General features: G+C 36.1%; 3 protein-coding genes across 3 annotated transcripts; all 3 read left to right on the top strand.

Annotated features, from left to right (window-relative positions):
• Positions 1-1,523: 1,523 nt before the first annotated feature.
• Positions 1,524-4,212, top strand: LOC136807127 (putative uncharacterized protein DDB_G0271606). The gene has a single exon (XM_067063701.1). The coding sequence runs from the start codon at positions 1,891-1,893 to the stop codon at positions 4,087-4,089; it is 2,199 nt and encodes a 732-aa protein (XP_066919802.1). The 5' UTR covers positions 1,524-1,890; the 3' UTR covers positions 4,090-4,212.
• An 896-nt stretch (positions 4,213-5,108) lies between these two features.
• LOC136807126 (3-oxoacyl-[acyl-carrier-protein] reductase FabG-like) lies at positions 5,109-7,689 on the top strand. The gene is made up of 6 exons (XM_067063700.1): positions 5,109-5,236; positions 5,569-5,881; positions 6,441-6,493; positions 6,642-6,682; positions 6,937-7,098; positions 7,444-7,689. Exons 1-6 carry the CDS (start codon positions 5,185-5,187, stop codon positions 7,603-7,605), a joined length of 783 nt encoding a protein of 260 aa, XP_066919801.1. The 5' UTR covers positions 5,109-5,184; the 3' UTR covers positions 7,606-7,689.
• Positions 7,690-21,805: 14,116 nt separating this feature from the next.
• Positions 21,806-25,359, top strand: LOC136807125 (thymidylate synthase-like). The gene is made up of 6 exons (XM_067063699.1): positions 21,806-22,064; positions 23,093-23,302; positions 23,491-23,682; positions 24,126-24,226; positions 24,418-24,492; positions 24,892-25,359. The coding sequence occupies exons 1-6, from the start codon at positions 21,854-21,856 to the stop codon at positions 25,099-25,101; spliced, it is 999 nt and encodes a 332-aa protein (XP_066919800.1). The 5' UTR covers positions 21,806-21,853; the 3' UTR covers positions 25,102-25,359.
• The last annotated feature ends 1,574 nt before the right edge of the window (positions 25,360-26,933 follow it).

Here is a 26,933-nt window from a genome sequence, read left to right as displayed (position 1 = left end):
GGGGCGAAGGAGGGGGCTACAAACGGCGCCGCGATATTATTCAGAATGCAATACTCAAAATAAAACGTCTAATCATGTGTCGAGATTAGGGTTAATTATAGGCGCACTTTTCTGTACAAATATTTTGAAAAACAAAACAAAATTTCTTGGAAAGCTTTTTATCAAAATTTATTATTTTTTAAATTCTTGTACTTTTTTTTATAAGAACTCGTAAATTTTGGTTGAGCCTTGAGGTTCGTTCTTATTTTTTTCACTTCGAGTGTCGTTCGAGTGTCATAGTATACGCCATGATTTGGCAGCTCGGCTGTCAAGTCGCAGTGTCTGTCAGCACTGTGATTACTTCTCCTGAGGGAATAGGACTATGGACATAGTAGGACCCATCCCAAATGCATTTGGAGGGCCTATTTCTATATCTATCTTTATCCAAGAAAGTTTTAAAACTTTCTTGCTTTATCTTATAGATTATTTTTATCTTTGGAGATTGCTGAATCTCATCATTCTTTTTGCTAATTTTTACCGAAATGTTTACAACAAGGCATCAGCTGATTTCAAACTGATACTATTCTAAAACCAACTTCCTAAACAACTCCCATGATAATGAAACCTTTAAAAAGATTTGGAGCTTGGAAACGAGTTTTCTTTTCAAAAGAAAAACACCGCCTCGAATGTTCTATCTTTCGAATGTTTATTTTTTAAACAACCCTTCAGCATACCTGCGTTTTCATTTAAATTTCGCAAACTCTTTTTTTTTTCGTAGAATTTGAAATACTTTCTAAATGATAGAACAATGAAATCACTCATGCACGAAATGACCGTTAAAATAAATTTCAAAAATTGGGTGTGGCCTTTACAAATTTCATCTAAAATAATTAGAGTTTATCCCCCTCAATTAGATTAATTTACGAATATACTTAAATTTAAATAATTCTATAGATTTTTGGGCATTAAGTATGATTAAATAAATCGGATTTAAAAAAAAACAAATTAGTAAAGTTTACATTTTGTTTACTAAATTTTGCAAATAAAATAATTTCTACGTTTAAGTGCCATAGAAATTATATAAGCTGGACTTTCTCATTTCCGTTTCTTATAAGACTTTAATTAAATGGTTAATTTTTGAACTGTTTGGAAAATCCAGACAATTTTTCGGAAAGGCAAATTTCACCGTCTGATCTGATTTAGATTATGAAAAATCGAAAAAATCAGACTCCTAAAAAAGAAACATGATTGAATCAAAGAGAAAATCAGAAATTGTAAATGACTCAATACCATAAGTCAAAATCGCAGTGTTTTGCAATACGCAATGCTTGGATGGTGTTTTAAGTTATAGCTTTAAGTTTAATATTAAAGTTGAGCATGATTTTGGTTCGAACATAATGTTTTGATTGTTGTAGGAATACCTCATAGAATACAGGTATATAAAACAAGTCTGTTTCAAAACGGTAACTTAAATCATCCCACTCATCTTGGGAATGTTTTCAAAATTTAGCTGTGGTGCAGCCATTATGTTTTGTGTCAGTTTCTTTTTGAACAAATAAGATAATTGTTTAAACAATTAACTTTATTCGATCGGCCAATTCGATCGATCAAGGTTGGCTCTCTTTGAGTAGAAGAAGTAGAGCAACGTCTCTCTGTCTTCGTTGTTGTGTCGTGATTTGTCACATCATATTAATTTTGATTTTGATTTGTCCATTCAATTGGTCAGGTTAACTTTGATTCAATCGAATCGACATTGGCTTTTGATGTATTTGTATTGAGTTATTGATGTCAGTTGTTGTGTCACTTGATATTGACATTTGAGTATCACCGTTATTGTCATCTTTTTGATTTACCGATCGATCAACCAATCAAAATTAGCGAATATTTGACTTCAGCCAATCAAAGCTTACCATGACATCTTCACTTGACATCCCAATGGTGGATGAGATTTTATTGAACTCGATTACCGGCACCATTCCAGATCTCGGACACATCGATATCGATAAATTGGACAGTGACGATTTGGATACAGAAGACACAACAGAGTCACAACAGGTGCAACATAACAACAACAATATTGAGAACAACGCCAACAACGATCGCAAGACGCCAATCGATTCATCCAACATGATGTCGCCGCTTCAACAACAAAGCACAACACCCGCCACACAAACCACGACCAATACAACGACACAACAAACCAAACAATTAAATCAACAACAATTCGCGCAACAACACCGACAGCAGCAACAACCGACTCCTACAACCCAACAACAACAAAGAAAAGTCAATTTGGGGCCCAACTTTGATCGTCTGGGAATCCTCAACGATGGCAACGATGTCCAATCTGCGACAGCTGCACCTTTCTTCGCTAAAGCTTTACAACAACACGGTGGCACGACATTGGGCGCCATCTTACAAGCACATCAACATGCTATCCAGCAACAGTTACAACGAGAAAACATCTTAATGCAACAAGTGCAACACCCAATGTTTCAACAAAATGTTCCCTTCAACAATTTATACCAGCAGCAACAACAAGCTCAACAACAAGCCCAGCAACAGGCTCAACAACAGAGAGCACAAAACGATACACACGTGACAAAAACACAACAACAGGCAACCAGAACAAACCACCCAATCGTTGCTGACCAGACACAACAGAAACAACAGCAGAGACGAAGCGACGACCAAATCGTACCCAACCCACAAATCCTGCCATCACCAGATCACTGGTTGCAACAACAAAAACAATCGCGACAACAACACAGTAAACAACATCAAAAACAAATCGCTCAGCAACTCAAACAAAATGCTCACAACAAACAAGAGAACACCCGTGCGACCGCTAATCAAACTTTAAAACGTAAAAACAGTCCTGAGAGGTATTTCATTTTCAACAACGAGAACACTCGCGATCAGCAATCGCAAAACATAAAACACGAAGACGACCCTGGCAAGATTATGCCACCAAAGAACTCGGTCTTCGTCAGATATCAATCAGAAAACAACCGAAGATTACCAGGTTTTAACGAAGCCTTCGTCAATTATATTGAAAAACTAAAAATGAAAGAACAATATTTGAAAGCCATGTTTCATCAACAAGGTGTTAACATTCAACAACTTCAAGCCAATCCATTTTACCGTCAAATGTTGATGCAACAACAATTACAACAAATTCCATTTCAGTTTCAACAAATTCCTCAAGTGTTTCCACCAATATTCAACGCACAACAATACCAACAACACTTGCAACAGCAAGCACAACAGCAACAGCAACAGCAAGCTCAGCAACAACAACAACAGCAACAGCAACAGCAACAAAAACAAAGATTGATTCGTGAGAGACCGGCTGACCTTGAACCCATTCAACGACCAGAAGCCAAGCGGGCGCGCCGAAACCTTCACCGCCATCACAGCGCCCCGAATATGGACAACAACAAACAACAACAACAGCAACAAATAATGGCTGAAAAAATGAGGGCTCAAACTCCGAAACCTCTTAAAATAAACCTTGAAAAAGAACTCCCTAAACCAGAAGCGAAATTAGAGGTCAAAAAAGTTAACAACGTTCCAATACGTGACGTTAAAGATTGCGATATCATCAAAATCGCCGCTAAAAATATCCGCGAATGCAACGAAGATCCAAGCAAGGAGGATGATGCTGCGAATTTTGATTTCGATTTTCTCAATGACGCGGCAACAGATGATAAAAGCTCTACTGCTGAAGATTTATTTCAATTTACGGACACTAAAGAAACTTCGGACATTACGGGAGGTCAAATCGAGGACAAGAAAGCTTTATCGAATATTGAAGACCCTATTGAGATTCTAACGGATGAAAATAGTCGGCAAAGTCATAAAGATGACGAGCAAAGCTCTTCTGAAGAGGCGGATTTAAAAGCCGTGTTTGGAGATGCGGATTTAGCAGCTGGTAATTATGATAATTTATTCAATGGGAACTCGGACGAACATTATTTCCAAGCATTCAAGGATAACAATTTATCACTCTTTACAAGTTTACAAGAGAAAAGTGATTCTAATGATGAAATTTCAAAACTTTTACATAGTCCTTTAGATTTTCTTAATGAAAAATTCCTTAACCCTTAGATAATGAATATTTTTGTGATGAAAGTTTTAGATGTGTAAATATTGAATTGTAATTAGAGAATCTTTCTAGTGTCTTGTGAGTTATCAATATGTTTCGACTAGCGAAAAATCGCTGCATTGAAATTCATTTCGTCCAGTTTTTTAAGAGCTATTTTAGTGGTATCCACTAATCCAATACAATAAATTGATATTTTGGCGAAAAATTAAATCTCGTAAAATTTCAAAATTTTGAAAATCATTTTTTTCGGCTCAAAATAAGACTCTAAAAGCCATTTATAGAAAATGTCGACCACGATTTGAAATTAAAGATTGATTGATTGATTAAAGATTGTCTCTGTGGTTGTTATCAAATAGGTAACCCTAACCCTATATGGAAGATTTGAAATTCACCGAACCTTTAGAGATATTCACGTTTTTAGGCAGGTCTTACATTTGGGTATCGCCCTTTTTAGTAGTTTTGGTCCAAACGACTATGAAACATTTTGCCAAAAAAAAATTCGCCTTTTTCTTTCTTTCGATTTTTTTTCAAGAAACTTTCACTGATCAGCTTTTCAGAAATTTTGGCGGAAACCGAATTTGTTCCTCTTAAATGTACTTGTTTTTGTAGATTAAAATGTAAAAATTTAAAAAATGGTGATTCAAAAGAGGTGTGTACCCGTAGCAAGGATACCAACCCTATTTTATCCGAAAGAAATTGCTGATTTTTTTCTATTTCAAAGGATGGGAAAATATTGACCTGAATTTGTTACATTAACTTAAAATTTCAAAATTTTTCACAGGGTCCCAAAGGATGTTAAGTTTCAATAAAGTTTACCCTGAGTGCTTATAAAATGTTACTTTGAATGTATAGTTTTAAAGAGAAAGGAACACAAGCCCTTGTCGAAGTAATTATTTAAGCTATTCCCAAAGGAATTTAGTGGATATTATCTAAAGAAATTCTCAAGCGAGATCATATTAGTCCCATGAGATTTCTTCAACCCCATAAAAAGCCACTTTTTTCAACTAAAAATCACACTCGAGTTGCGTTGCAGACTTAGTTGTGAGGTGCAACTGACTGTGAAGTAAAAAGTCAAAACATTTTCAAAGATCTTCGAAATGTCTTCAAATGTTGTTTTTGATTTTTCCGGAAAAGTTGTGTTGGTAACAGGTTAGTGTAGTTTGTAATTCATAATTTATAAAAGTTCTTTCCGTTAAGCAGTTTGGACAATCTTCCAATATAAATACAAAGCGTCTTTTTGTAGCAAAAAAGATTAAATCATTTTGCCTGAACTCAATTTCATTTCCACCTTTATAAGATTTTACGAATTAGTTCCTTAAGAATTGGCTTCTATTTGCCTGGAATTAGACTGGAGTCGTTTATAATGTGTGTGATACAGTTATTTCTATGTCTGAATTAGTGATCTAGCATGCTAGAATAGCCTGGAATTGGTTTTAGACTACGTGACCTCGTGCTGACATATCTTCAATTTTTTGACTCAGGTGCTGCCTCAGGGATCGGTCAGGGTACAGCTTACATGTTCGCAAAATGTGGCGCCCGACTCGTTGTCACAGATCGCGACGAAACCAACTTGAAAGAAACGGCCAAGAAATGTGAAGAGATGAGTAAACAGAAGCCACTGGTCATCGTTGGTGATTTAACCGTTCAAAGTGATCTTGAGAATATCATTAATACCACAATGGAGACATGCAAACAACTTGATGTATTGGTAAACAATGCAGGAGACTTGGTGATGGCTACTTGTCTCCAGACCTCCACAGAAGATTTCGATAAAATAATGAATATTAACGTCAGGTATGTATTACTTTAGGCGTACAAACTTTCGCGAGCAGCAACTTTCGCGAGGTCGAAAAAATCGCGAAATTTGCGACATTTACTTTCGCAAATGTGAGTAATTAATAAGATGCCGAAATTTTGATATTTATTACGATTTCGAGGCTTTATAGATTTCCAATTCTTTTGAGAATTTTTCGCGAGCACAAACTTTCGCGAATTGCCCTGTTATGAATTTTCAAACACATTCACTTTCGTGAAAAAGGCCAAAATTCGCAAAAATCGTGAAAGTTTCTGCTCGCGAAAGTTTGTACGCCTAAAGTATCTTGAATTAATCTTTTCAACTGATTAGGATTTACCTCCAATTTTAAATTTTTCTAATTAAATTTTAACGGAAATGGCTCGTTTTAGTTTTTTTTTTGGTTGCTTTCCCAGTTCATGCTTAGTTTCAGGGCTAGGTTGCTAAATGCTTAATGCTAAGATGCTTAATTTTTATCGCCTCAGGAAAATATTTTGACTGGTACGCGACATTGATCTAATTAATTGATTTATATAATTTATATAATTTACTTTTTTTTAGATCGGTTTTCCAGTTGACAAAGATGGCTATTCCACATTTGAAGAAAACTCGAGGTAAGCTAGGCATGATACAATCTATCTTTTGCAGGAGCAATCTGTCAGAGATGGCATCCAAAATATTTTCCTTACAAACAGTCTTGATTTATATTATGAACGATGATGCTTTTGACTAAGCTTTAACTGGCCAACATTAATATTTCAGGAAACATTGTAAATGTCTCAACCTTGGGAAGTTCGCGCCCAGTAAGTTAAACATTTTTATTTTCCCTTTGGATGAAATGATTCCGAGATCAAATTTTCCATGGCTGTATTTGGACAGTTTAAGAAAAGTTGATTCGTTGGGATGAACTAATTACTAAAAGGATGTCCCTTCCTTATCCAGTCTTTGAACTCCTCAAACTGAAAAAAAGTATTAATATTAATATTATTAATATATATACTAAATATTTCCCACTCTAAAGAGTGTTGTCGTAAAAAGTCTTTTCTTTTCTTCATAGCAAATTGGTTTCAGCGCTTATTGCATGAGCAAAGCAGCATTAGATCAATTCACAAGAGCTGCTGCTATCGAATTAGGAGCTGATCAAGTTCGTGTCAATTGCGTCAACCCAAGTATCATTGCCACTGAGAAATGCTTAAACAGTACTGATGCAAACGTTAAGGTGCGTCATTTGTATTTGAAATAATTTTCCAAGAAATTGAAAGTTGAGACACCATGCTGAACTATTTTTGTCAATACATGTTGTGGTTTTAGTTTATCTTTGCGGTTCTTTTCCACCGGAATTTACTTATTTTTTACTTTTCTCAGTCCTTTCAGGCTGCACGAGGTTGCTAAGCTTCAAAATTTAGAACATCATCATGGCTTAATATAAAATTTAAAAAAGGAAAGGAAAATCTTTATAGGTTTATGTTATGATCGCAATTTCTCTCTATGAAAAGTTTTATTTTTTGGGAATTTTACTAGTTGAATACCGTTTCCCTGAGTTAGCATTATTTTTCGTTATCAGACTGCTATTGAGAGAAGCAAAACGACACACGCTTTGGGACGTGCTGGTACGGTTGACGAAGTTGCTGCCGCCATTTTGTTTCTAGCGTCAGGAGCTGCATCGTACATCACAGGTGTTACGATGCCAATCGACGGAGGTCGTGGCGACATGATCCCTGTTTGAAATATTATTTAGTGTAATTTTAATTGTTAATGGGAATTTTTTGATTGCTATAACGATGACAATAAAATACAAGGTTCAGTTGAATTATCGACCGCCGGAGGCGGTTTCTTTCATAGTGGTACGCTAATCTCGTTTTGCCTTGGCTCATTACTTTGTCTACCATTTACTTTCGGTTTTTTTAACTAGATTACCCAGGTGTTTCTCTTTTTTTTTCCTGAATGTCTTTTATTCGGAATTGAATAATCGAGACATGAAAAATGACTATATTGTAATCTGTTTTCAATGAATAATCTAAAATGTACTGGAGATGACATGTAGGCGTTAATAACGTGCGCGCGCTTTTTCGCGTGATGCGTGATGGAAGGCGGTCGTTTCAGTGTGGTTTAGATCCACACTGTGACCTAGTTAATTTCGCTTAGCGAAAGTATTACGATAGCCTTTCTGCGGTGTCCTCGGAAAAAAAATTAGAAAACGAAAGTGCTTGATACGGTGGACGAACTCACTAAATTTAACCTACAAATTACACGCTCGTATAACCACGGACGATTTTCGCGGGTTTTCTTTGGATGACGTCATATATGTTTGTGTCTTTAGCTCCACAGTTTTGATTTTTCTTTATTTTCTTATAAGCATATACTTTATAAGAATCAAATCAATAACTCTTGATAGACGGTATTAAACCTTACGGTAATTAGTTCTTACAAAGTAAACAAGGGATGGCACACAATATGAGCTTACTTATTTTTCTTATAAGCATATACTTTATAAGAATCAAATCAATAACTCTTGATAGACGGTGATATACCTTTCGGTAATTAGTTCTTACAAAGTAAACAAGGGATGGCACACAATATGAGCTTACTTATTTTTCTTATAAGCATATACTTTATAAGAATCAAATCAATAACTCTTGATAGACGGTGATATAGCTTTCGGTAATTAGTTGTTCCAAAGTAAACAAGGAACGGCGCGCAATATGAGCTCATTTATTTTTCTTATAAGCATTTACTTTATAAGAATCAAATCAATAACTCTTTATAGACGGTAATATACCTTTCGGTAATTAGTTCTTACAAAGTAAACAAGGGATGGCGCACAATATGAGCTTACTTATTTTTCTTATAAGCATATACTTTATAAGAATCAAATCAATAACTCTTGATAGACGGTAATATACCTTTTGGTAATTAGTTCTTACAAAGTAAACAAGGGGTGGCGTACAATATGAGCTTACTTATTTTTCTTATATAAGCATATACTTTATAAGAATCAAATAAATAACTTTTGATAGACGGTGATATTACCTTTGTTTATTAGTTCTTAAAAATTAAACAGCAGTTGTTCTTAAATTGGTCTCTTTTTTTAGCGATTTTAAGCCTCGTTGTTCTTGTAAAATTGTTTCATTAAGGCTCGATGTAAAGTAGATTTCAAATTGGCTTCAATCTCTACTTCTTCTTTTTCCTATGTAGTTTAAATTCTAGGCGAAATTTTCGACTTTAAGTCGTCTTGTTTAGCATTTCTTTGATTTCAAAAAGTATGGGAGTTACCACATTACACTATTATAACTAAAGTCCATTTTGGTACAAGTGTACTTTGATAAGCCTTCTAATTTCAGCTATATATGAACATGATGTATATATAAGCTATATATAACATCATATGACAACAGTCGAATTACCTATGAATTTTAACGAATCCTGCACTAATGTACTTCCCAGTTTTCTCAAAGGTAACGAATCGAGTGGAACAATTTAAAACAAATTTAGCGAATAGGAACCCAATATTTAAAATAAAAATAGTTATTTTTCCTTTAAAGTCCTTGCATCTAAGATTTTAGAGAGTAGCTCATTGCAGTCGAAAAACCCGTTTCATTCTGTTTTTTAACTCAATTGCAGCTCTCGAACCTTAATGTGTATTCTGATGGTAAAAATATGACGGTTGTTTTAAAACATTCTCAAAGTTTTGAGTTTCATAAATTGAGGTATACTGCGATTTAGCTGGCTTATTATTAAATGTCGAAATGTTGTTGTCGGTGGTTCATTTTTAGATTTTTGTAGAGTCTAGAGTGAAAAAAAAATTAATCTCATAACATATCATAAATTCTGCAGGGGGGGTTTCAGAGGGTACCCGATTCCGCAATTCCGCCTATTTTTCTCCAATTTCAGTCAAGCCGTCTAAAAATCAAAGCAGAAAAATAACAACACCGAAAATTCCTTTGAAATTCAAGATTTTTGTCAAAAGTTCCTCCAAATTTTTTGCCAATTTCGAAATACCGCAAAACTTGATTTTGGGAAATTCCGTTTTTCCACACTAAAATTGTCTAATTTCCCGTCACCATCAGAAAAACCAATTTCCGAAATTCCGTCCAAATATTCGTCAAATTCCTCCAGTCCGTCCGAGAGAAGGGTCGATTCCACTCCTCCGCCGACCATGAACCCCCCCTCTTAACGACTGGACTTATTTCCTTTTTATTTTCGTAGAAAACATACTAATAGTAATAGCTTTGTTACCGCCTCATTAAAGTCATAAGACGAAACAATAAATTTAGATGTTCCTCTTGGGAACACCTTGCTATTTGCGTCAAAACTTCTACAAAAGTCTCTTTTTTATGTCATAACGAACGATCGTTGTCAGCTTGTCAAAACTCCGGCCAATAACTTCTAAATTTCGAGTAATTTTAGACAAATAATAGGACTATATCAATATTCAATATATCAATATTATAGTCTCAATACTGTCTAAAGAGAGTAATACTCTCTAAAGAGAGAGTATTGAGACTTTGATATTCCTATTGTTCAACCTTCATTTATAGATATGGGTTGTAATGTTTTTCTAAACAAGCATGAAAAATGCTTTCCAACATCCATTTTTGACCCCTAAACTACAATTGTGCACATGCTTGTACGCCTTTGTGCATAATTTTAATGACTTTTGGCACATTTAGACTGCACTAATATGAAGTACTGGTGGCTACGAAGCCCACTTAAAGAAACAATAGATGATATGATATCGATTGGCCGCTATTTCTTGGTAGTGCATCTTGTTCTGAAAAAACTCTGTTTAATGCATGTTCATGGTACTTCATGGTTGGTGTTAGTTCAACCTGTACTTCGGGAGCAATGGGTCACGTGTTACCACATAGCCTCTCAACTCCTCAAATTGCTTTGTGTGGTGTAGGAGCCATTTCCTTCACAAGGTTTTATAATTTTTATGGAGGCTCTGTCCCGAGAATTTCGAACTGGCTGTCCTTTGGAATTACTGTACGCTGATGATCTTGTTATTCACGCTTTTTTTTATAAGAATACACTTTATAAGAATGTCCATGATGAAAATGGCCAAAAAACTAAGAATATGCTAAGAATATCACCATCATGGAATTTTGCTATAAAGCTAAGAATGCTATTTTAAGAGCATTTTCAATTATCAATTATCAATTATCCCCAAGTTAGGCTCACTCCTTTTATAAAAGTGCCATTTTATGCTTGAGACGTATGTACTAAATGTTAAATCTAGTATGAATTAGGATCCCAACCTAAGAGTGCGCTGTAAGAATATTTTAGGATGATTTTCCCAAAAAAGTTAAGAATATTCATGATGAAATGGATTTACACCATTCTTATAAAAAAACGTGTTATTGCTGAATCAAAGGATGAGCTTCTGTTAAAGCTTGCTCATTGGAAGCAAGGAATTGAAGCAAAAGACCTATCCGTGTTAACATCCTCCGTAAGACCAAGTTTGTGCACTGCAAAAATGGCCTGAGTGAAAGACTAAAATTAAGTAAATGGCCTTGTGGTGTTTGTTGTAAGGGTGTAGGAAGCAATTCTATTCTATGTAGTAGATGTCAATGCTACATACACTAGTCGCGCGGCTGAGGTCGAAAAACGTTTCATTTCGTGATACATATTTTAGATTCCAAAAAAAACAACGGAAACTCGCGAATTAGTATGTCTAGATTACAAAATCAAAAAGTTTCCACGATATTATCGTGCAAGTAACGAGTAAATGGTGATTTTTTGCGTTTTCAGGCAAAATTGCAAGGCCTGGAAATTCATGATTTTTGGGGGGTCTTCAAATTAAAAAAAAACCTATATCACATGATAGAGCTATTCAAACTGAGCAAAAAAGTGTATTACACCAAAGTCCCAACTTCTCTAGATCAAAAGTTATGGGCCTATTTGAGGTCAAAAAGGTGTTTAATTTTGCATAAATTAATGCAGATTGTGGGGAAATTCCCTGTTTTCCATCAGTTTTTTACCACAAATAGGCCCATAACTTTTGATCTAGAGAAGTTGGGACTTTGGTGTAATACACTTTTTTGCTCAGTTTGAATAGCTCTATCATGTGATATAGGTTTTTTTTTAATTTGAAGACCCCCCAAAAATCATGAATTTCCAGGCCTTGCAATTTTGCCTGAAAACGCAAAAAATCGCCATTTACTCGTTACTTGCACGATAATATCGTGGAAACTTTTTGATTTTGGAATCTACATATACTAATTCGAGAGTTTCCATCGAAAAAAGTGGAATCTAAGAGGTGTATCACGAAAATCATTTTCTAGCCACTTTTTTCGACCTCAGCCGCGCGACTACACACAAACGTTGCTCTGGGATATGATAAAATGAAGGTACATTGCCCAAGTTAGTAGTCCTCTCTGGGTCCCTCTGTCTTTATCCTGGCTTGGGACAGGCTGACTGTCGTTTGTCGGCCTGTACAAGTAGATGACAACAAACTCCAGGTAGACTGAGAGGAGAAGAAAACAAAGGTGTAAACACCTTAGACTCCTTGGAGCCGACTGCACTAGACACCAGGCAGGGGACATCCTCGCACATCCTGATGTACTAGACAAATATATATAGTATGAAAAAATAAAATGTTTTCTCCTGTCAGAGATATAGGAGATATAGTTATATGGAAGAATATGCCACAAAAATAAAGTCCACAAAAAGCTCCATGTCCATTGTTAAAGCGCTTGGCATTTGCCCAACTCGCATCGGTCCGACACTGTTGTACTGTTGTATGCATCTTGTGATGTTGTGCTCTAAAAAGTATATGGAAAGTGACGATCTGACCTTGCTGTTCAGCCAAGGGCAAAACTATCAAAACTCTGTGTTGCCTTGGATGGAATCGAAAAAACAAAACAAAAGGTAACTAAAGCAAAGGTAGCTGGGTTCAGTTCACAATCTCATGTTTACAAACATTTCTGTTACCGTGTACGGCATTGAAATACAGTTATTTTTTCTTAACACCACAACACGACAAAGATGGAAAAAATGGCTTTACAAGCAACCAGTACTTTCTGCCCTCTTGTCTCTTGCTTGCTATGCTCAAGTCAAAGCTTGGGCGGGGTCGGTCGGCTCGATCCAGGCCTTGGCGAGTACAACTCGCCCAACTCGCTGTTTTGTGATTTTAAAAAGCGCGGGAAAGCTCTTTCACTCGTCCTTTTTTTGTTCGATAGTTTTTTTCAAAATGGCGGACGTTTTTTACTTAGTTTTCTGTTTGTTGTGACTACCAGAGCAATAAACACCAATTGATTGTGTTCCTTTTCAACAAACTTGCTACAGGTTGTATATTTATATTTATTGTTATTTGTTATTTCCAATCAACCAATCTACTTTGTAGATCAAGTTGAGGGGACTTCTATTTTTTCACACATGTGAAATATATAAATGAATAATGTCATAATGTCTTTGCATCATTATGCATTATTGGGCGGTTCCATTCCAAGAAAAATAGAAAAATAGGGGGCAAAATTTTGCTGACCTAGGCTTGTTTTTTGGTCAGCAATGCTGATCTGCGCTGAGCTAGCTGAGCTTTATTAGTCGGCAAAGAATTTGTTGAAAAGCCTGTAGGCAGTAGACGGCAATGTTTTTCTTTCTATTTGAAAGCTACAATGCCCTTTGAAACGAGAAAGGGAAGTTCTACGAGCAAGGGAAGCTCTCTTGAAGACAAAAAAGGATTTCTTTTCTTTTAGTTCCAAAGATGTTCCAAAACTAACCAGTCGGGTTTACAATCGGAATTCCTCTTGGAATTACAGTAGCCTGTTAGAAAGATAGGAAATTTAAAGTTATGTAATACACCGTTTAACAGTTTCACCATCTCCACCGTAGAGGCAGTAGGTAAAAATGCTCAATTTAGTACACTGTGGAAGGTTAGAGAAATGTAAACATTGCCATTTTGTTCTTTCCTTTAATCCAGACCCGATCAATCGAACTTGTCGAACCAATCGAACAATCGAACTAATCGAACTTCATCGAACGATTAAAGTTCGATTAAAAAAGTTAGTCGAACCTAATCGAACACTCACAATTTTTTGAAGCAATAGCAGTTCGATTAGTTCGGTCAGTAAAAAGTTCGATTAGTTCGATTAGTTCGATGATATTAAATCCTCATATCTTCCCTCGCTCGCAAAAACTTTGTCCTCTGGCATGCGATTGCCATTTCGACAGTTCCCGGAAGTTGACGTTTATTGTACCAGGATATTTGTCTATCCGGAATAAAGTCTGTAGCCCCTATGTTGCGATTTCGCGCGCGGCCGAGTGGCGGAATACTACGCCCCAACAAACCGCCTCTGGCGCTTAAAGGATACAGGAACAGTATGTAATCCGTTTTCGGAAGTAATTTCCCGATTTATATTCCGAATTTGGCTTTAAAAAGAAGCTAATATACGGTGGCGGAGCAGCACAAACTTGTCGAACAAAATTGGTTTATCGAACTGATCGAACCGAAACCCATCATTGATCGAACTTAATCGAACACTCACAATCTTTCAAAAGATCTTAGAGTTCGATTAATTTTTTTAATCGAACTTTAATCGTTCGATGGAGTTCGATTAGTTCGATTGTTCGATTGGTTCGACAAGTTCGATTGATCGGGTCTGGTTTATTCAAAGAGAATGTTTTAGATATTTGAACATGATATTAATGACAATTTTATGTATCTCTCCTGAACATTTTCCAAAAATTCATCTAGAGGAAAAGAAGTTATGATTAAAAGGAGTTCTTTACCTACCATTTCTCTGTCTGGGTTTTCTTATGAGAACTGGATGTTTACCTACTATTTTTTAAGGGGGAGAGTGAAGTTTCCCGTGGTTGCCAAAATCAAAACAATGGAAAATTGCTCATATGCCTGCGCAGTCGACCCCCTCTCCCGGGGGTTCAACATATAATAAAGAAACTGAAAGAATTTGTTTATTTTTCAAATATTATATCCAGACGATCTCAATCGAACGGAATCGACGATCGAACCAGTCGAACCAAATCGAACGCAATCAACCGATTGAAGTTCGATTGTCGAATGCAATCGAATCTCAATCGAATATTACCGCAATTTTCCGATTCGATTGATATTCGATTGCGTTCGATTGAAGTTCGATTGCATTCGATTGCGTTCGATCGTCGATTTATTGACCCCCGGATTGTTCATCACATAATCTCTACGGGAAATCGAAAGTAAATTCATTCAGCTTGTGATGTTTGAGAGCTTGGATGTTGGGAAGCTGCAAGAATAAAGCCAGACGATCTCAATCGAACGGAATCGACGATCGAACCAGTCGATTGAACCAATCGAATATTACCTAGAATTTTGACGTTCAATTGAGATTCGATTGCGTTCGACAATCGAATTTCAATCGGTCGATTGCGTTCGATTTGGTTCGATTGGTTCGATCGTCGATTCCGTTCGATTGAGATCGTCAGGATATATTTAAGGGGACTCGTCCATATTCATTTGACAACGCATAATGTCAAATTTACGTTATCCTCTAAAGCCCCCACCCCCCACAGATAACGTAGTCCGTACTTGGTTGTACCTGTGCGTGTATGTGTTCTTTTAACTAATGACCTTTATTTCAAATGAAATTAAAAGCTCCGCTTGGCGCTAGGTCAGTGTCGTGCTTTGCCCTTTAGGCCTTCCACCTTCTTTGCCCACTTGTGCGATGTGGTTAGCTCGATCGTGCAAACAATGAAAGTAAGATGTAATGATATCAAAGCGAACCAATGGGATTATGCAAGCAAATTTTCATTTAATTCATACACAAATATATTTTCGACAGCTTGAAAAGTATAGTGTGGTTTGTGGTAAAACAAATATTTGCGATTTTCACAAAAATGTTTACCTTTGATTTCTTATAACGTCAAAGCTAACTTTTTAAAACCCCCCACCCCCTCATAACGTCAATTTGACATTTTGCGAAATGTCAAATGAATATGGACGGCTCCCCTAAGTTTTCGTTATCAAAATGTTAAAATATACGTAGATTATATTAGAAAATTTTTCTATATTTCGCAAAACAAACACTTACAAAAAGATTTTGACAAGGCATTTTTTTGGCAAACCCATAAACTCTAATTTTTTGCTTCTCTAAGCTAAAAGATTACGGGTTTGCAAAAAGCTGTTGTTTTCCGTAAATCTGAGAATCGTGATAAGAACCTCACTGCCATAAGCATAAGTGATCTTTTTGGTCAGCAAAGCCGACCTTACCAGGGCTTGTAGTGGTATAGTGGTTATCATCCTTGACTCTCGCCTAGGAGGCCCAAATTCAATACCATGTCTCTACAATACAATTCACTTGGCAAGTGAATATACTTTTGCCTGGGTCAACCCATGTCCTTTGAGGGGAATTGGGTACCATTACTCTGATGTGTGGGTAGATTAGACAGACAATGTGACATGCCATGGCACTCATAAGGTTCAGCCTCACATGAGCATCGCTCTCCCAATCTTATTCAACCAGGTTCGAGTGTCATGGTATACAACATGGCTTGGCAGCTCGCATCTGTCAAGTCGCAGTGTCTGTCAGCCCTGTGATTCCTACACCTTCCTGTGTAGGGCCCATCCCAAATGCATTTAGAGGTCTCGTATCTTTCTATCTATCATTGAATCTTCCATACAAAAATGTCCCATATATGACGGTATGTTTCCAGAGCCCCAGAAAAATATAAAAGCCTTTGGATGATTTAATTGTATACCAAAGCATTCATTAGACATAAGACTGTTGAATGTATAACAGATTTGAAGATTTTTCTCTCAGTTTAATAAAATCAATGGGTGTTTCACAAAATGTCCCATTGGTGTATCGCTATCACATACTTGACAAAAATTTTCAAGATTTTTGGAGAGAGTCCTGGCCATAGAGATCAACCCAAATAACTCATATAATGAATAAATGGTCAAAATAAAATGTTACCAAACTCTTTGTAGCTTTTATCCAAAAAAGAAAATATTTTATCATTTCAAAACATTTTTCTAATCTTGTCTCACATTGTTTTTTTGTTTTGTCTTGTATAGATGTGCCTATCTATCATTGAATCTTCCATACAAAAATGTCCCATATGTGGCGGTATGTTTCCAGGGTATGCGGGATGGCAGACAGACAGTTCCATCATTTCCACTTCTGTTGTGAGAGTCTCTTTTTCTTTTTTTACTTCATTGTAGTTTTACTGGATTATTTAGGAAACTTATTTTGAATTGAAAATTTTCTAGAGACGACTTTAATCACTTGAGTGTTGAAAATTGTCAAATGCAAAACTACGTGAATATGTTTTTCTCTCTTAAACTTGCATACAACCGAATTTTAACTGTATATAAACCGCGAATTTTAGTATATATAACCTGTATCATATTTTAAGAATTTTATTTTTACTTTTCATTCCATTTCTTCGGAGAACTAGGTGTAGTTGGAGCATCTTATAGCCCGGTTACGGCAATCCAAATAGGAAAAGGAAAATTCTGATATAAAACCACCCCTGTACAGGTTGGCGTCTTGCAGGGTTCTCTTATGCCTCATGGGGTGATTGACCTCTTTAGACACTTGTTACTGTCATTCTCTCTAGGGTGTATCCAGTGGCGTGGAGCATTCGAAACAAAAAGCTATCGAAAGAAATAATCATGACTTCTCTAAACAGCACCAGGGTTCAAGCCCCTGCTTTTCCGGTTCTACAACCTAACCTTGTTTCTTCAGAGACTGATGAACCTCCTTCTCCAAACTCATCTGAGCGAGAAGGCGGTGATAGGATAGAGTCTGGAACCAAAAATAATAACCGCAAACTTCTTAGATGTAAACACTCTACGATTTTTAGTACTTTTAACGCGCGTACTCTTACTTTAACTAGTCGCAAACAGGAACTACTCTCCTGTTTTTCCAAATGCAATATTGATATACTTAGTCTCCAAGAACATAGAACATTACATCCTGAGGTTAACTTTCAACATACTAATATTGGTAAAAATAAACTTATAACATCCTCTGCTTGGAAAAACTCTCAGGGTTCGACCATAGGGGGCATAGGTTTACTACTCTCTCCTAAGGCAGCGAACAACCTAATTTCACTTTCAAAAGTATCAAGCCGTATTATTGTCGCCGAATTTAATAGCAATCCGAAAACAACATTCATTTCTTGCTATAGCCCCACCAACGTTTCTGATGAATCTGAAGTTGATGAATTCTACTCTTCTCTTTCTAGGGCTGTCCTTAACACCCCTGCCCACAACTTCTTGGTGATATCTGGTGATTTTAATGCTCAGCTTGGCCTAGACAACGTTAAGTTCTCTTTCCACCCATTAACTAATCGGAACGGTAACAAACTCTTTGACTTCATGCAACAGTTTCAATTACTAGCAACAAATACAATGTTTATGAAAAAGGCTTCCAAACTCTGGTCATTCCAACACCCTTCAGGAAGCCTCTCTCAGTTAGATTATGTGATTGTAAGAAACAAATGGAGGAACAGTGTTCGCAATGCTCAGTCCTATTCTTCTTTTTCTTCTGTTGGTTCTGACCACAGAATTGTTTCCTGTCGCATTTCTCTTAGCCTTAGATCATCTAAAAAGTCTAAACCTGACCCAATGAAATCCATCGATTGGCAACAGGTTTATTGTAACCACGACCTCCGAACTACTTACACTATTGAAGTGAAAAATAGATTTGATACATTGGCTCAAGCAGACGACGACATTGAGAAAAGTTACCAAAATCTGATTAAAGCTAATAAAGAAGTTAGTCTTGCTCTTCTACCAAAGAAACAAAAAGTCAAAAAGAAATATCTCTTTGAAAACAACCTTGTTTCTGATGCACGGAATGCACTTGTAGAGGCCAAACTAAAACATCAGCGACGCCCTACAAGAAGAACATCAAAAATCCTCTCTGATGCTCAAAAAGCTCTGGATGATGCCTACCTTAACGCCGAATCGATGTTTATTCAGGGTAAGATAAACTCAATTTCCAATCTTCATGTTAGCCATCAGCACTCGGCCGCTTGGAAAACGATCAATGATCTAACAGGTCGAAAAGACCACCCTTCTATTCAGCTCAAAGGTGGCTCACCAGATAAAAGAAGAGAAAACTGGCTCAACCACTTTAAAACTTTACTTGGAAACCAACCTATTTTAAATACTAATGCTCTCCCTTTAACTCAAATTTTTGATGAGCTTGACATATCAACTTCTCCTTTTACAATTGATGAACTTTCAAATTGCGTTAAACTTTTTTCAAATAATAAATCTTCAGGCCTTGATGATATTCCAACTCTGCTTTGGAAAGATCCCGTCTTTATGGAAATGCTTCTCGATTTTTGTAATCACACATTTGAGTTTCTAACTCCCCCTTCTGCTTGGTTAACTGGCGGTATCATTCCTGTTCCAAAAAAGGGTGATTTGACCTTAGCATCCAACTACAGAGGCATCACTCTTATGCCTATCGCCGCCAAAATCTTCAACAAACTTCTTTTACAACGTATCGTTCCAGTTCTTGATCCTCTTCTAAGAAAAAACCAAAATGGTTTTCGGAAGGGAAGAAGTACTCTTACACAGATTTTAGCCATCAGGCGTATTTTGGAAGAAATGCGAAAACTTAACAAAGATGCTTTTATTTGCTTTGTCGACTTTAAAAAAGCCTTTGATTCCATATCTCGTGTAAAAATGTTTGAAATTCTTAAATTGTACGGCATTCCAGAGAAACTCATTTCAGCCATCAGGGCACTATACGTGTCCACCAAAGCAAAGGTCATTACAGCTGACGGAGACACTGATATTTTTGACATTCATGCTGGAGTTCTACAAGGTGACACCTTAGCTCCCTTTCTTTTTATCATTGTTTTAGACTATGTTTTAAGAATTTCTGTTGACTTATCTAATGACAAGGGAATCAAAATTAAAGTTCCCCTGCGCAAGCGTAACCGCGGCCTTTTTCTGACCGATCTTGACTTTGCTGACGATCTTGCCTTAGTTTCTGAGAGTATTCAAAATCTTGAAAGTCTTCTTCACTCACTTGAAACTTCGGCCAGTCAAGTCGGTCTTTATTGCAATGCTGGAAAAACTGAATTTATCAGCTCCTCTGGGATTGTTCTCCCTTTAACTTCCAAGAATGGTGTCAATATCAAACTTGTGAAGGATTTTAAATATCTTGGCTCTCATATTAACAGCTCTGAAAACGATTTTAAAATTAGGAAAGGTCTAGCTTGGAAAGCTTGTAATAAGTTAAACAAGATATGGCACTCTAATTTGTCTAACGCTCTTAAACTTCAAACTTTTAGAAGTCTTGTCGAGCCCATTCTTCTATATGGCTCGGAGACTTGGACCATGACAAAAACCATGCTGAAGAGCCTTGATGGCTGCTATACAAATCTTTTGAAAAGAGTCCAGAATCTTGATTGGCGCAACCACCCAACCCTTCAAGAGATATATCATGGACTCCCAAGAATTTCCTCTGTCCTGACTAGCAGGATGCTCTCTTTCTCAGGTCACTGTTTCCGTGCGAAAAACGAAATGGTGTCTGAGATCTTACTTTGGTGTCCTGCGGGCACTAGGCGCTCGAGAAAGCGCACTTTTCTTGATACTTTGAAACGAGAAACAGGGCTAGAGATTGAGGAACTGGGCACTGCAATGGCTGATCGAGAGCTGTGGAGGGAGGGTTATTGTTTGTTTCCGACCTAGGTCCATTTGGACCTAGGTCGAAGGATGATGATGATGATGTTTCCAGAGCCCCAGAAAAATATAAAAGCCTTTGGATGATTTAAAATCATAATCTTTAATCTTATTGAATTTTTATTCACATTTCAGTCTAGATAATAAGAAACAAAATGTCTGAAGTTGAAGAAACATTGAAGAGAATCAGTGGACATAAAGGTGTTGTTGGCTCTATTGTTGTCAACAATGAGGGAATACCAATCAGGACAACACTTGATAACTCCACCACTGTACAGTATGCTGGTTTGATTCATTCACTCACTGATAAAGCCAAGAGTACAATCAGAGACATTGATCCTCAGAATGATTTGACTTTTATGCGTATCCGCTCAAAGAAACACGAAATAATGGTGGCCCCAGACAAGGAGTACATGTTGATTGTCATTCAAAACCCAAACATGAATTGAAGTTTTGAAGAAGATATTATTATAATGGTGTTTGTATTGCTGATTGATTGGGCATCAGGCAGGGGAAGAAGACTCAATCCTTCCCATTAATTTATACAGAGATTGTACTAAGCTTATTTCAACATTATTTTGCCTTTGACATTGTTTTAAAGTAATATTTTGATGTGGTATCAGGTGGTGCCACCTTTGCTAATTGAATTTGTATAATGTGCTGTTTTCAGCATTTTACTTTTTGCTTTCCATTTCAAGTTCACTGTGTTCTAGATTAAATTACTCATACTTCTGCTTTTCAGTACTTTTTGAGGTTCGAAATTTTCCTTAATTATGTCTGTGTATCATAAGATAGTAGAAAGTTTTTTTATTTCCATCATCTATTTTTGTTTATTTACTCATTTTACATTATGTAATATATTGAATGTTCTGAGAAGAAAAAAATTCAACTTAACTAGAAACACAGAGCTCTCCTAAAACAATGAGAGTCCATTGTTTATTGAAAGAATGTTTTATTAGTTTTGTAGTAGTACAAATTCACACAAATTCATAATCTTACTTCATGATCGTTTGCTATAGACCTTGTATCTTTATTTCATTCAACCGTAAGGCTTCTAACTGGCTTTTGAAGATTGTTACATAGATCTGGTTGATTTTTTTCTGTAAAGGAGTTTTTATATCTGGATCAAAACGCTTTTTAATTTCCTCTACAGGGCTAGATATATGAGAAAGTGCATTATAATGAAATGCATCAGTCTTTTTCTGGGGTGCATGTAATCAAATATTTTCTGGAAAATGCTTTTAACAGCTCACTCTATTCAATTCAAAGCTAATAATAATTCGCTTATTTTTGTTATAATCCAAAGAGCAAAAATCAAAATAAATCAACAATGGCTTCCCTAATGCCATCAAACAAAGAAAATATTGAGAGCATGGATGTTGAGGATCAATCTATGAAGAAACAAGAAATCAAAACAAACGAAGAAGCTCCAATGAAGATGCAAACACTAGAACAAGCACCACCACCCCATGATGAATGTCAATATTTGGAACTGATCCAAAAAATATTGGCCACTGGAAGAGTCAAGGGCGATAGGACTGGTAAGGGAGATTCTTTCTCTAGATTATTATTACTTCCAGGAAAAGACTATTCTATAGTCCCTGCTGTTTTGTCGATATTCTTGCCTGTATTATTTAATACTTTCTGCTTTTCTGCCTGTACAACCTAAATCTATATATTAATACGCTTAAACGTGTGTGTTTACAACGTTTTGTAAAAAGTTTTCGAAAATCTAACAAAGCTCTACAAAGCCTCCTCTTCATGGCATTGAACCATCATCTTTTTGCACCTTAAGCAGATTTCCTACCACTAGACTAACTTTGAGACCCCAAGATACTATTTTCTATTCACCAAGTTTGGAGCTTGATTGGTTAAAATCAACCTTTTTTCCAATTTTTTTTCGTCATTTTAAAGAATTCTTATTCAGATGCTCTTTAAAACTTTCTGTTTACAATAGCGGCTCCCTATCACTTTCAAAACTTTTCAAAGTCTTTCAAAGTCACCCTCGAATGTCCAACCACGATTGCTAGCCACGATGGCTAAGAAGATCTAAAATATACTTTTGCTAAGCCATTTATTTAATTGTGGTTAAAAATTGCAATGCAATGTTATCTTCTTTCTCCTTTATTTCTTAAAATCAAAATCAAATCATCGATCGGCGGCTACCTTTCATCCGTTAGAATTTTTTAGATGTGTAGTGATTCACTGGATTGGGACACGCAGCGTGCGACGCTGCGCATACGGATAGTTATATTTATATTGCTTATCCTGAAAACAGGAAACTTTGGGTCTGCAAATATTTCTTGTTTATAAGTGAACGCTGAAATGTTTGGGTAGTTTTCAGACCTTAAATTCAAAGTTGCTTCAATTTGGTTTCAAGCTTTTTTAAACTTACCCCTCTCTCTTTCAAAACTTTATACGGCAACTTTATACAATTTTTGTCCTTGTCGCGTTAAGTTGTGAAAATGATTTCTCGCTCAGTTTCAATGTTTTTGATTTTTAGTTTGGCACGCGTTTTCTGAATTTTAATTAGCTTTTTCAGATAAAACTTCTTCAATATTCGATTTAGGTACTGGAACAATTTCACTGTTCGGAGCACAGATGAGATTTAGTTTGAGGGAAAGTTTTCCATTGCTGACAACCAAGAGAGTGTTTTGGCGAGGTGTTGCTGAAGAGTTGCTTTGGTTTGTCAATGGATGTACCGATGCTACCAAGTTGACTGACAAAGGAATTCACATTTGGGACGCAAATGCATCACGAGAATTCTTGGATGGAAGAGGTAGGGGTCTTGATTATACTTGTGCCAACTCAAGTATCGTTTTTATATTTTATTTTTATATCCCTCCGACTATAAAATGAAATCACTTATAATACTGGCCGGCTATTAGCTTTGATTTATTTTTAAACTGACCAGCTAAATGGCGAGATTGTGTAATATATTATGGACTTTGTATTTTCTCCTCTTAGGCTTGCAACATTACGAAGAGGGTGACTTGGGTCCAGTCTACGGTTTCCAGTGGCGTCATTTTGGGGCTGAATACCGTGGACGATATGCTGACTACAATGGGCAAGGGATTGATCAATTGCAACAAATTATCCAGACCATCAAAACCAACCCAGATGATCGACGGATGATCATGTCGGCTTGGAACCCTGTCGGTAAGTCACCCTTTGACCGGTTGCTATGGTCGTAAGCAGCTTCTCTTAAAAAAAAGATTAATGAGAGTAAAGTACTAGGAAACTAACTAAACAAGGAAAACTGCTGAAGAAAAGAAATACTTTTTTAATTTGTTAAAATTCAATCTCCTCTAGATCATCGCTAGTCTCGATTTCCAGACCATTATTTTTTTTACGCAAAATAGGCATAGGGGCAATTTTCCAACAAAGTAAAAAAGAGGAGTATGTCTGCCATAAAAAAAACTGTGCGAGGAGTGTCTAAAATAATTTTTCCTCTTTTGACGAGCGCACTTCTCTTTTGCAGTACTGTTCACCTTTTAGTGTTTGATAATTAGGTGAAGCTGATTATAGACCTGAAATTTAAAATATTAGTCTAGATCTAGACTAGATCATCGCATGATAACTTTCTTTCTCAATTGTTTCAGATCTACCTAAGATGGCGCTACCACCATGCCACTCATTCTGTCAATTTTATGTTTCTGACGGCGAATTATCTTGTCAAATGTACCAACGCTCCTGTGATATGGTAAGAAAAACTTTTCTCTTAATATGTTCTTTTTGTGTAATCTACATAAATTCTGAGGCTTTCTGTGTAGCAGTAGCAGGTGGTAGTTACAATCAAACGAAATGTAAGAATTTTATGGTTGGCTTAAAATTATATCGTCTACTTTCTAAAAAGATGAAATCTAATACTTTTGATATTCTTTCCATTTCCAGGGTCTTGGTGTACCATTCAACATTGCAAGTTACGCCCTTTTAACCGTTATGGTGGCCCATGTGTGCAACTTGAAGGTAGCTTCAAACAAATACACCTTAGCTTTTTGAATTGATTCCAAAAAAAAGTATATACTCTCGGGTACCTAATAGCCGGGGGGTTGGAAAAAAATCTAAAAAAAATGATAAGCGGGGGGGGGATTGGAATAAAAATATCATGGGTGGAAAATTTTCGAAAAGGAGGTTAATACAGCAGAATTAGGGCAAAAGAGGGAACTTTCAAAAAAAAATTCCCAAAAATCAATAAGCAGGGGGGGTTGGAATAAGAATGTCCTGGGTGGAAAATTTTCGAAAAATTAATTGGCTGGTTACTCTATGCTATGACCATAAAAGTGGATTTGCGTTTTCAAGAAGCTGTTTTTCATCTTTTTTCACTTATCTGGTCAGACGGATAATTTTGAATTTCTCTTTTTTCAGCCGGGAGATTTCATCCACTGTTTGGGAGACGCCCACGTCTATTCCAACCATGTTGAACCTTTGAAAATCCAGCTGCAAAGAACACCACGCCCTTTTCCAAAGTTGACCATCAAACGAAAGGTGACCAACATTGAAGATTTCACTATGGATGATTTCCAATTGGATGGCTACAAACCACACCCCAAAATCAAGATGGACATGGCTGTGTAAGGTAAGTGGTTATTTCGAGTTATTCTGGGTAACTCAGCCTTGCAAGGGATATTTTCTTTAATATAACAAGAGTATAATCAAGATTTGTAAATTTTAACCCTTTTTGACATCATGTAGATAATATTGACATTTGTATCGGTATCTAACTAGTTAGGATTTTTTTTCTTTATACATTTTTATTCATTCTTTATAATACTTATTAGAAAAACTTATTCAATCATATTTATACAGAAAATAACAAATTTTTAAGTAGATCAATCACCACACTCCCTATTCTTCTGTTAAACCTTTCTAATTTTAAGGCCGATATTTTTGCCGTGTGAACGAACACTATTACTCTCGAAAAAGTTTGACTGATATTAAAAACTTCCAACAAATTTTCAACTGTGAAACTAAACTGTTCTTCGTCATTTTACATCTCAAACTTCTCTCTAAAGATGTGAAACCGCTAATTACTGTCGATTTCTTTCAGGGTTCTTTTTTTAGGTTTTACTCTTCTTAATATTTCCCTTCCTTAAATGTCTCATAAAATCTTCACGTTGAGATACTTCTAATTCTCGAATCTCTAGAGACTGTACTGTTCTCAAATTTGTTTTGTTTTGGCAATAATTGTACTATGACGAATCTAATTGCTCTGAAAGCTATAAACATTCTTTTCGATCAGATTTTAAATGGTAAAGATTTTTATCACTGGTAATTTGTGGTTGATAAGCCAGTTTCTTTAAATTACTTTCTGCGAAAATGATTTTAAAAATCTGCTTACTATGTTTGTTTGTTTTTAATGTCAGTGAGTTTACTTCCTTCTTCAAGCCAAATAAATCAAACGACACATGCAATATATTTTGTTTGAACAGATTTTTCAAACAAACTAATATCAAGTAATATTACTGAACTTGAATTTTAATACTTGTTTTTTTACTCGAATGACAGTTAAATTTCACTGAAGTGGACTTTCTTTTTCAAGATATGGTTATAATATTTATGGCACGTTTTGTGATCCTTCTGTTGTACTTTACAAGATCTTCATTTCAAAAAAGACATGAAATCCAGCTACTCGGCTTATTCACTACAACTAGGTGTGCTACAGGAATGGAGTTTGAGTGCGCCAACGCCCTGGTTAACCAGAACTCCGTACTACAGAATCACCGACAGAAAGAGTTTTGGTACAAAACCAATATTTGTTTCCAAGATATGAAAAACAGTTCAAAAGTACTAATGGACACACTTTTACCGCTAGCCACGGATGAGAAAAAACACTTCAAAATGAATTGTCAAAACAAAAACGGCGTATATAAAGGATCATTAGACCAAATATTTATTCTGACTTATCTTTCATTCGATTTGACTCGATTTGCCAGCTCCATCATTCTGCCATTGGACTCGTTTATTCTGATAAGTATTACAGATAAACCGATGTATCCAGCATACTTGAAAGAGAATCCCTTTTCCATTTACAGTTACGAAGCAAGTTTCGGAGTTGACATACACAACGAATTTATTGGTATTAAAAACAGACTTAACGTTACCTACTTAGCATTTTTAAACCTCGGTCAAGGAGAATCGAACAGAGTTTCGACAAGAGAACGCTGTGCTACCAACCCAACCTCCTCAGCTATGTGTTTTTATATCGATTCGAACCCAGGCGATTGTTACAAAGAGTTGAACGTGAATGTAAACAGAGAAGCAGATGTCTCTACAGCTATGGACTTGGTTAAAAAGAATAACTTTTCATTTTTGGTGATAGCTGGCGATTCAAGATCTGATTTGATTTTTAGAAGCCATGCGCAGATCGATAAAGAGTACATTTCTAAAACATTCGCTATTTCTTTTCT

This window comes from Clytia hemisphaerica, unplaced genomic scaffold, assembly GCF_902728285.1.
Source record: "Clytia hemisphaerica strain Z4C2 unplaced genomic scaffold, Clytia hemisphaerica genome assembly, whole genome shotgun sequence".
Lineage (NCBI taxonomy): Eukaryota > Metazoa > Cnidaria > Hydrozoa > Leptothecata > Clytiidae > Clytia > Clytia hemisphaerica.
This window is presented reverse-complemented; position numbering and strand designations above follow the sequence as displayed.

Excerpts from the sequence above, each read along its gene's own strand:
- LOC136807125 (XM_067063699.1), top strand. The coding sequence starts at position 21,854 with ATGGCTTCCCTAATGCCATCAAACAAAGAAAATATTGAGAGCATGGAT. Across the intron at positions 22,065-23,092 it reads AGTCAAGGGCGATAGGACTG|GTACTGGAACAATTTCACTG; the intron begins GTAAGGGAGATT and ends TATTCGATTTAG. Across the intron at positions 23,303-23,490 it reads AGAATTCTTGGATGGAAGAG|GCTTGCAACATTACGAAGAG; the intron begins GTAGGGGTCTTG and ends TTCTCCTCTTAG.
- LOC136807127 (XM_067063701.1), top strand. The coding sequence starts at position 1,891 with ATGACATCTTCACTTGACATCCCAATGGTGGATGAGATTTTATTGAAC.
- LOC136807126 (XM_067063700.1), top strand. The coding sequence starts at position 5,185 with ATGTCTTCAAATGTTGTTTTTGATTTTTCCGGAAAAGTTGTGTTGGTA. Across the intron at positions 6,494-6,641 it reads ACATTTGAAGAAAACTCGAG|GAAACATTGTAAATGTCTCA; the intron begins GTAAGCTAGGCA and ends TTAATATTTCAG. Across the intron at positions 6,683-6,936 it reads CCTTGGGAAGTTCGCGCCCA|CAAATTGGTTTCAGCGCTTA; the intron begins GTAAGTTAAACA and ends TTTTCTTCATAG.